The sequence below is a fragment of the Triplophysa dalaica genome, chromosome 19, assembly GCF_015846415.1.
Source record: "Triplophysa dalaica isolate WHDGS20190420 chromosome 19, ASM1584641v1, whole genome shotgun sequence".
NCBI lineage: Eukaryota > Metazoa > Chordata > Actinopteri > Cypriniformes > Nemacheilidae > Triplophysa > Triplophysa dalaica.
Genome location: NC_079560.1, coordinates 1,393,219 through 1,404,050, shown reverse-complemented (window position 1 = coordinate 1,404,050; position 10,832 = coordinate 1,393,219). Strand labels below are relative to the sequence as shown.

The 10,832-nt window shown below is 39.7% G+C and overlaps 2 protein-coding genes across 2 annotated transcripts; both read right to left on the bottom strand.

The window, feature by feature from the left end:
* Window positions 1-2,533: 2,533 nt before the first annotated feature.
* hnrnpabb (heterogeneous nuclear ribonucleoprotein A/Bb) lies at window positions 2,534-5,450 on the bottom strand. The gene is made up of 9 exons (XM_056731031.1): window positions 5,341-5,450; window positions 4,729-4,908; window positions 4,056-4,224; window positions 3,821-3,979; window positions 3,613-3,744; window positions 3,399-3,510; window positions 3,096-3,260; window positions 2,933-3,018; window positions 2,534-2,847 (listed from the first exon to the last, which is right to left on the bottom strand). The coding sequence occupies exons 2-8, from the start codon at window positions 4,887-4,889 to the stop codon at window positions 2,948-2,950; spliced, it is 969 nt and encodes a 322-aa protein (XP_056587009.1). The 5' UTR covers window positions 4,890-4,908; window positions 5,341-5,450; the 3' UTR covers window positions 2,534-2,847; window positions 2,933-2,947.
* Window positions 5,451-6,771: 1,321 nt separating this feature from the next.
* On the bottom strand, window positions 6,772-10,025 carry LOC130407795 (guanine nucleotide-binding protein subunit beta-2-like 1). Its single transcript, XM_056731032.1, has 8 exons — window positions 9,789-10,025; window positions 8,486-8,657; window positions 8,245-8,392; window positions 8,070-8,165; window positions 7,701-7,811; window positions 7,462-7,602; window positions 7,075-7,185; window positions 6,772-6,901 (listed from the first exon to the last, which is right to left on the bottom strand). The coding sequence occupies exons 1-8, from the start codon at window positions 9,895-9,897 to the stop codon at window positions 6,836-6,838; spliced, it is 954 nt and encodes a 317-aa protein (XP_056587010.1). The 5' UTR covers window positions 9,898-10,025; the 3' UTR covers window positions 6,772-6,835.
* Between the last annotated feature and the right edge of the window lie 807 nt (window positions 10,026-10,832).

Genomic DNA, 10,832 nt, shown 5'->3' with positions numbered 1-10,832 from the left:
CAGAACATGTCTGAGATATGCACTTTACGCTTTAAGAACAATTTCAGTGAAAAGTCATTTTTATAAATGTGTGTGGTATTTGTATATTACATGAATCCCTGGAAAACTGAATCAAATTCTTTCAAGGATTGGAATACAATAAAAAAAAAAAGCTTATTTCAAAAAAACATTTGTTTTTTGCTTTTCTGACATGTCTTCGAGTTTTATTTTGTTTTGTAAATCTAAAAAAACAACAACAACTGTAATCTACAAAACTGGGTCAATTATAAGCTTTTATCTTCTACAGTGATCAGTTCAGTTACGTTTTTATGGTGATGACAAATACTACGAGGTCACATCCTCACACAATCTCTTCAAAATATCACAAGGTAAGATGTCATTCTCAAGGGTACGGTGATGGTAGAGAAAGATTCATTCGACGTGTGTTTTAGCACGGATAACAAATGTGCATTGAAAATTGCCAGCTGATACACTGCAAAAAATGACATTCTAATTTAATTTTTTCTTGTTTTCCAGTATAAATGTCAAAAATATAAGAAAATAAGTCTTGCTCTTAGTCCTAAAATATGAAATTTCAGTGAAACTTAAAACAAGCAAAAACAAATGCCAATGGGGTAAGAAATATATCTTGAATTGAGTGACTAAGAAAAAGGTCAACCTTAACTCAAGATTATGTTTCTTAATCCATTGGCAGATTTTTTTGCTCGTTTTAAATCACGAATTTACTGAAATTTCATATTTTGTTTACCTTCATTTTCTTAAGTCGTTTTGCTCATCAAGAAAATGCATCTTGATTCAAGTATTTTTTGACGTTTTTACTGAAACAAAAGTTATTTTTTGCAGTGTAAAACCTGTGCCTAGGCCGGTGGGGAAATCAGAGTATACTCGCTACTAAAAACTAGACAACACCCCTTTAGCATGTGGTGGTTTGTTATGACACAAGGCGGTACGGATCCAACAGACAGGCGCTCTGGTGCTGTGAGTAATCTTAACCCACACATTCTAACTGTGCTTCAGTACCAGCCAATATCCCAAACACATCAACTAAAGCCATAAACAATGTTTAAGAAGAGGAACTTTTAAATTAGCCAGAATTACATTTTCATTTCAAACTTTTTTCAAGTGTCAGCATCTCAAATTGATATTTGGTTAAAATCTAAGGAAGCTCTCTCGAAAACTTTAGATCTTTTGAACATTGCAAAATATCCAAGGATTGTTGTTAAAGAACAAGCACAATTTAAGGCAAATGATATCTTATTTTTCTACCTTACTGTGTACGTTAGAACCCATCTTCATCTCAATATTATTCAGAAGGGTATGCAGTACACATGTGGGTCATTTTGAATTATTACTAAAACAGGCCTAAAAAATAAAGCCACCTCTCCTGTCTATTCAGATATAATATTGGTGATTATGTTTGATGTTTTTTCACTATGCACATGTATTGTTATCTGTCGCCCTCTGCTGACGGTCACGAGATACTACACAACACGTGAACACGTTTCAATCCACACCGACATTTGACGTTACAGAAACACGATTAAAAGGTCTGTCGTATGAAATTTAAAAACTATGACATTGAATCAGTTTTATATACATTTGGAAAAACTAGCCCAATAAAATATTCTCGTTTTAAAACATTACGATCTGTAGTTCAATTCGTGTCATTTTGTTCAAATGTTCGATAAACTCACCTTTCTTCTGATAAGATGTCCATCATGAACGGTTCTATTCTTCCTCTGCATCATTTGTTGTTTTGTAGCCCGAGCGCGTGCACTAAAGTCACACGTGTTAAGTTTCTCCACACGTGAAGTGAATCAACATTAAAATGCTTTGATGATTCGAACGAACCGATTCACCACATCAGTTCATCATTTGCGTCTTAAAGCGACACACATCTAAACCTTTTTAGGAAAAACCCTGAACTGAATACGTTTCCACCACCATGTGTTAAAAAGTTGCTTATATTAAATATGAACATTATGTCACCGTCACACAACACAGAAGTGAAGAGTTGCTTGTAAAAACAAACTGTTTTTTAAAAAACATGTTTTTAATTGTGTTTGCTGTATATTTTTTAGAATGCACAAAACATTTTAGAGTTTGTTTTTTGCAAAATGTGTCAAGTTTTAATATTGCCAATACCAACAGACATTATATCAACTACAATTGCAATTCTTTCTGTACTTTGACAAATACAGAGGTACCAAGTCAAACAGACCTTTAGTCAGTTTTACTGTCGTAAGAAGGTATTTTACTGGTATGGTATTAGCTGTCGCGTTGCTAAATCACTTAAAAAGAACAAAAATAAACAGAACACTTAACTTACAAAAAAAACATTTATTTCTACCAAATGTTTCTAGTCAACAAAAAGCTTGAGCATCTCTCATTAAGCAAGTTAAAACTAGTTCATTCAAGCAGACATTGAAACTTTGAACATTCACAGGACTGATAGATGATCTCATTTGCAGGTTTGTTTGGAGCTACGCGACAAAGCAACATGGGTGTAGTAAACATCTGCAAACACTGGAAGTTACTCAAAATTGTTTTATTTCAAAAGCTCTGGCAGCTCCCGAACCTCATGTGGTAATCCAGTAGACATGTAAAATACAACCATACAATACATTATTCAAAAAAGGTACCAAAAAGTACAGTAAAAATTACACTTCCATCCCTGGAAATGTGGACAAAGGAAAATAAAATTAAAATAAAAAACGTGGAAGTGTGACTTTGCCTTCCCTATTCATCGGTTCTGTACAAATGGATCATGATCTTGTCTGTAGAAGGGAAGAGTCCTTGAACTGTTGTCGTCGTGTCACGGACTCTTGGTTGGAGAATACTTCGGTCCTGAAAGGAGACGGAGAACATTTTTCAGTCAACATGCTTATGTTCACTGTGCAAACTTGAAACAATTTAACACCGCATAGGCTACCTGTTGTACATGTGATCAGTATGGCTTGTAGCTACTCTGGTGACCTCCGCGTCTTGGCGTTTTGCCGTAGCTTGTATTGCCCTGGTCTGAAAAAATTTTAATAAGGTGACTCGCGACTAAAAAGGTCGATTTTAAGAGGAGCTATCGAAATGTAGACACTGACCGTATTCATAGCCTGCACCGTAGCCATAGTAGTCATAGTTGCCATAACCACCGTAGCCCCCATATCCGCCATAACCCTGCTGGCCTCCATATCCGCCATAATCCTGATTCCCATAACCCTGGTTCCAGTAGCTGTTATATCCCTGGTTCCAGTTTGGGTTCTGGCCTGGAGGACACCATAAGAATCAATGTGAGTAAATTAAAGGGGGCTTATTAAAATCAAACCGACAAAGCATCAAGCTGCCATTCACCATCAGTCGATCGCTAGGTTTCATTAAATTTCATAAAACCTGGCTGATCTTACCTCCACGTCCCCTTCCGCGACCTCCAAAGCCACCACCTCCACCGCCGCCGCCACGATTCCCGTACTGCTGCTGCTGGTAGATTTCCTTGGGCTGGGCAATTTTGATCTCACACTTAAAACAAGTGAGAAAAAGCAGGTGAACATCAACAAGCTAAAAAAAAAAGATCTTGAACAAGATGCATATATAGAGCACGGTTTATAAACAACGGACTACCTTGCTTCCGCTGACATTATGGTATTTCTTCTCAAGAACTTGTTTGACAGAGGTTTCGTCCTTGAACGTGATGAAAACAAATCCCCTCCTTTTGTTTGTTTTTGGATCATTTGGAAGTTCAATAGTTTCCATCTGCAAGCCATAATCGAAGAGTTAACACCGGAAAAACTAGAATCAAACGCGGCAACGAGCGCTCGACAAAACTCACCTCTCCAAAGGCTCCGAAATATTCGCGGATCTTCTCCTCGGTAGTCTCAGGGTTGAGGCCGCCAACAAAGATCTTCTTGACCGGCTCCTTCTTCATGGCCATGGCTTTCTTGGGATCGATCTGACGCCCATCTAGTCTGTGTTCCTTTTGCACCAACACCTTAAAGACGACAACGTCATTATATCACCAACACAAAATAACGCTTCAAGAAAGCAGACGAGCAGCGTTTCTTTACCTTCTCTACACTTTCTGCCTCTTTAAAGAGAATGAAGCCAAAGCCTCGCGACCGGCCGGTGTTAGAGTCCATTTTGATGGTGCAGTCGGTCACCTCTCCGAATTTGGAGAAATAGTCCTTCAGGTCTTTCTTACTGGTGTCCCAGCTGAGACCGCCGACAAACATTTTTCTATGGGAGAGAAACAGAAAGTCAGCATGAAAAGCCTTAATACTGCAGAAGTGCATGCAAAACCATCCTACATTAAAACACACGAATGGATGAAAGTCTTTATCAAACTGAAACATCCGATTTATGTAATCTGTACATTTTGTTAATCTGTACAAGACTTCCTAATTGTTGCCTGGAAACCACAACAGCCAATGGCTAGTACTGAAATACATATTTCATGACAAAAGGTTATTTTATTGCGATGCATATAAAACCATTATTTAAAGTAGATTTAATACGATTTGCATTGGTTCAGTTCAAAAAAATTAACTTTAAGACTTCAGGCTGAACCTCAAACCCGAACCACCCCGATCACCCCACAACAATAGACACAATAACCGGGCAGAACACTCGAACTGGTGTCCTCGTCCCATCCCCCTCCTATAGCACCGATCACAGTGAAACTGAAACAAAATGCTCGCTGCAACAAGAACAGGAGATCGTTTAAGATCAAAACATCCTTACCCGGCATCTTCCTCGCCCTTGCTCGCGTCGATCTGAGATCCCTCGCCGGTTCCGTTATCGTCCTCCTCCGCCGCGGCCTCCTCTGCGATCTCCGCTCCGTTCAAGTCCTCCTCGTTCCCGTTCTCGGAGGTCTCCATGAACTGATTCTCCGCGTCGGCCATTATGGTCTTTTTTGATTACCTTAAAATAATAAATGATGAAAATATGAGCGGTGATGCTAGAACAATAACAGCGGGATGGATTAACCCCCAAACCACCTCAATGCAACCATTTCGCTAAAACGAGCAGAGTGATCTAATGCATTAGAAAACAAGAAAAGTCACATAAATGCAGCTTAAATGTGAAGAAAGTCGTTCTTTAAAGTCGAATATAAATGAGAATAGTCAATTCATTACGTCGACTACAGAAAGCTAAAGCAACGGTAGCAGCATGCAAAGCTAAACTGGCTCACGAGCGTGTTTAACGTTTGCGTTATTTCTAAACGCGCCGGTTAACTTACACAAACGGAAATTTTACAGCAAATAAGACGATCGCGCATGTGCTCACGTTTTACAACGGCTCAAACGAAATTTGTAAATAGGCAAAATAAGTTAAAAAATTTGACCGGCTTACTGTAAAATATAGGCGCTAAAAAAGGCCACACTCCAAAATGGACTCTCGCTTACAGTGCCAACTCGTGGCCACCTTTATAGCGCCGGATGAAGTCAGGGATGTAAAACGTGTTCTGATTGGATCAATGTGAGAGACCCCGCATTGATCGCGTCTTGTGATTGGCCGAGGACGGTAGACGCCCCGCCCTTTTAGCGGTTTCCTGCTGCGCACTTCAAATGCTGCAGCTCTAGCTATTGCTTTTTAACGCGACCGAGCAGGTTATTATACACATTGTTGAGTCCAACAAATCAAAACACCGCGAAATATCTTATGTGAGCTTTTCTTTAATATCTGTTAAAGGATAAAACTCTTCTGGACTCATTTTAAAACGTACAGGCCCGGTTTCATTGATAAAGCTTAGCTTGAGCCAGGACTATGTCTTAGTTAATTAAGGCTATTTACGTCGCTTTTATTAAAATGCAGTAGAAAAAAACATTACTGATGTGCATCTTGAAACAAAACAATTTCACAGACATATTTTAAGAAATGTCAGGTCAAGTTATTTTCAGTTATTCAGCTCAAAATTCAATTTAATCCTCATATATGACCAGGGCAACTTAATACTTCATTTGATTCATTTTCTAAATAGAGAATGCACAAACAAGATGCCATTTCTACGCACGTGCAAACTTATAGTTTCAAAACATTGTTTTTTCAGTGTTAATTACTTTTAATGACTTATAACGGTACAAGAAATAGTCCATTACACAGATTCCATTAAATTACTGGAGTGCTGAGTTTATATTACTATTATTATATTTGCAGTGTGATTATGCACTTAACATACTATATTTTCGAGATAAACAGGCTCTTTAAAACCCCTTCCCTCCTTATGATCCTCTGTTAAGATGAATACATCTTCGTTTCCTAAGATGTATTCATGTGAAGCTCTTAGCCTAGATTTATTACATCATCATCATCATCATCATCATTTACAACCAGTTTGCTGCCCAGAAAAAAAGTTAACTTACTACACACCACTGAAAACAAGTCAGTCCAAAACCTCACACATTGAAACTTTAGGTTTATTTGGTCAAAATTTCTATCAATATTGGGGTGTGTAAATGTGAAATCCATGTGTGGTGATACTACTGAACAATAGTATAAAACAGACTTACTCAAATATTTTACACAAAAGAAAACCGGTGCCATGTTCGTGAGAAATAACAGTCAGAACAGGTATACACACACACACAACAGGATTCACAGAATCCAGCCTTGAACTTCTTTCTAAAGTCTCAGGCTTTTGCTGGTTATAGCCCACATTTGGACATTCTTAAACATCCAATAGATCATTGCGAAGTTATTAATCTTTACCTTCATTAAATAAAAAATATGATCAAACCTTCAAAAAAAAAAAAAAAACACTATTCAGCACAAGATTTGCACAACTTATTTTCAATATTTATTTTTTATTGAACTTTTATTCATTGCATTCTGCTCTTGAAATCTGACTTTAGCGGGTTCCGATGGTCACCTGCCAAACTCTGATCAGGTTGTCTGTGTAACCAGCAAAGAGAGTCTGAGAAAAACAAAAATAATTAATACAGATCTTTCTGTATGTCCATTCAGTTTATATTTAACATTATCTACTGTACCAACACACGTCTTCCACCAATCACTCAGACTTTACCATCCGGCGGACAAAAAGCCTCATCACACACACTAGCTGACGTTTGCCCCGGGGCTTCTTACCTGTCCGTCAGCGGACCAGGCCAGAGACGTGCACTGAGGTGGCTCGGCCTTGCTGTTGGTGGTGATGACTTCCTGTTTGAGCTCATCAACAATGATCTTTCCCTCCAGATCCTACAGAGAGAGACATGTGTGAGACAGCTGCAGTGACAGCACGTCAAGGAGCAGACGAAACTAAATCTGTCTGGAGATTTTTTTTAACCCACACAACAACTATGCATCATAAATATACAGAACTTTATCCTGTGTACATGTAGTAAATTTAAATCTTATGTAAACGGCAACAAATATGAAACAACAGAAATACAACCACAAAAAGCTGTAGAAATGGAATGAAAAGCAAACAGTGTTTAATTCGAATCAGCGAGGAAACGTGATGGCAGCTCATACCCAGATCTTGATGCTGGGCCCCGTAGCGGCACACAGCCAGTATCTGTTTGGACTGAAGCAGAGAGCGTTGATGACGTCACCACTGTCCAGCGTGTACAAGTGCTTTCCTTCATTCAGATCCCACAGCATGGCCTGTCCATCCTGAACACAGACACACGGGCAACATCACACATTCATACAAACAAGAATACAAACCACAGTCCAAGAACCCAGATCAGAGCTAAAAGTGGGAAACTGACCTTTCCACCAGAAGCACACAGGGAGCCGTCAGGAGAGACGGTCACAGTGTTCACATAACCCGTGTGTCCGATGTGGTTGGTTTTCAGCTTGCAGTTGGCCAGATTCCACACCTGAGAAAACAAAACACGCCACAATTGACATGACAGTCCACCATCACAACAAAATCAGACTCATGCGGTTACATGAGGTCTTGGCAAAAACACATATTTCCTTACAAGTCTCAAATCCAGTTTACTTTAAAAGTGAAACCTATAAAACATCCAATGAGTTACAGTGAACTGCAAAAAATTAAAATGACCAGTCTGTAGTATTTACAAATGTCATCAAAACATCAGGTACACGTGACCTTACATCCTGTCGTCTCTCACCTTCACCAGTTTGTCCCAGCCGCAGGAGACGATGATGGGGTTACTGCTGTTTGGGGAGAAACGGACACAGGAAACCCACTCAGAGTGACTTTCATCCTGAGGAACAACACAACACAGACACATGAAAAGGACATAAAACACCATCATGACACCCGTGTGTCGGAGGAGCTCTCACCTGAATGGTGTACTTGCACACGCCCAACGTGTTCCACAGTTTGATGGTTTTATCCCGAGAGCCAGACACGATCTGACGGTTATCAGCAGAGAAGGCCACGCTCAACACGTCTTTGGTGTGTCCCACAAAACGACGGGTCGTGGTTCCACTACAAAAAACAACGACATATGTAACGGTCAAAACGTGAGTGACACATTGAGTTTGCTTTTATGATGTTGTTGGTAAAACTCATTTCACTTACGTAGTGAGGTCCCACAGACGAAGGGTGCCATCCCAGGATCCAGAGAGAGCAAACTGACCATCAGATGAGACGACCACATCGCTCACGAAGTGCGAGTGTCCACGCATAGCTCTCTGAGGAATGCCGTAGTTGGTTTCATCACGGGTCAATTTCCACATGATGATGGTCTTATCTAAAAAAACACAAACACAGTTTAACTACAGACCTTGGGTCTTATACAAACTACTAGCTTGTTGTTTGGATGTTGTCTAAGAATATTTGTTTAAAAAATATCGCACCCCACGTATACAGACTGAACTAAAAGAAGCATTCTATACAATTCTCAAAAGAGGTCAACACTGTTTTGTTGGTAATATTGAGTTTTCAAGTATGGTAACTTCTATTATTCTAACGAATATTGGTTTATATTAGGTGAGTTTTGCCGGTTATGTCTGCGTCTTTGATCTCAGGTCTTCTGTGCCCATACTTTAAAGTATAAGTAGAAGAATTGGAACATGAATTCATATAGACGGTTTCATATTAAAAACATAAACAAAAGGTACTATGCATGCGCACTTTGTGACCCCATCTTAATTTCCGGTACATATTCACAAACTATACAGTACGCTTTGATTATTTCTGATAACAATCAAAGAAACCGAGATTAAACGTGATTTGGCAAAATTTTGTGTCTAGCATTTTGAGTGTAGACTGCGATTCCAAGCTCATCCGCTAGATGTCAGTGTACCATATTGCTTGTTTATATGCGACCAAACTATAGGACACATTCAACAAATAATTTATTTAAATAAATGAATGAACATAAAAAGAAAACTGTTATTTTAAATAAAATAATATAGAGTAATATTAACATAAATTAAATAAAAATTGTATGTTGTTAGACACTAGTCAAACACAAACCGGAAGTTTACTGGTGGACAGGCGCGCGCGCGCGTACACTGTCCATAGCTGGTACAATGATTACCACATATACATACTTCTTAAGAGTATACCATGGTACTGTAAGGTACTCCTATATTTGACCAAAAATATCGATTTACATTAAAAGGCCATGAACTACTACTCGATTTCTCTTTCACGAGTCCAGTGGTAGTAATGCAGACGAATCACAGTAACGTCAGTTGCTTAAGCAAGTTACCAAAGTTTATATTTTAGTACCGAAGTACACATCAGTACCACAGTATTATCACTGAACAACGGTACATCCACAGTACTCGTCACAGACACCCGTGTGCGGTAATGTGTGTTCAGAGAGACAGACAGCTGTGTTCTAACAGGCACAAGCAGCCTGCCAGTCTGGTACCTCTGGACGCGGACAAGATCATGTCCGGAAACTGCGGCGTTGTGGCGATTTGCGTCACCCATCCGCTGTGTCCCTTCAGGGTTCCCCTCACGGTCATCTGTTCGCTCATCTTTGCAGCTTTAAATCGGTCTGGTACCGGTGGATGGTGCTGGATGGAGCTGGATTGAGTCGGACGGACTGAAAACCCGCTTCCTTCAATCTCACAGCACAAGAAAAGGAGGAGCGTTTCTTCGGCTCTGTGCTATGACGGTTCATCCAGTGACTCATATCCGCCACCTACCGGGACGGAGCAGCATAAACGCCGTCATACTGGACCGGGCAAGATCTTCCTAAACGCTTCTAAACCGACGCTCTACCGACTGAGATACAGCAACACTCGGAGATTAATCGTAGATCGTTGAAATCTCTTACAAATTGTACAAATTATTGCGTTACTTGGTCAAAATTTGTGTCTTTCCCGGTCTAATATGGCGGACTGATTGACGTATCGTAGCAACAGGCGAAAGCGCTCAATGCGAAATGAAGCGAAAGGTTTTATTTCTTGACTTTTTCACGGTTGTATGCAATGCGATAGATCAGCCGCGTATGGCGCACTTCTACAAGTTCACATTTAATATTTTACCAGATGCTTTAATTCAGAACGTCAGAAAAAGCGAGGAAAGCAATGAGGTGATTTAAATGGGAAGCGAAAACCGCTACACTACGGAAGCCTGCAGAGGACGCTTCCCATACTGCTTCGCATTAAACTGTGCTCGTGTAGCGTCCCCAAGCGGTGGTTGTTGTCCACTACATGTCCGGACTTGAGTTTAAAATGTTTTAGATTGGATTACAAAATATAGAACCAAATTACACGTTTTCAAATCACACTTACGATAAAACATACACACGCGAGGTCAAACTTAAACCAAACGTCAATTTGTGTAAAATGTCCACAAGGGGGAGCACAGCACCTGTGTTCTACCACTGTATAATTATAGTGTATCTTTACCATAAACACAACCTTTTTAAACTCCAGGGGAAAGTCTTCATGGGCTTGTATTTTGT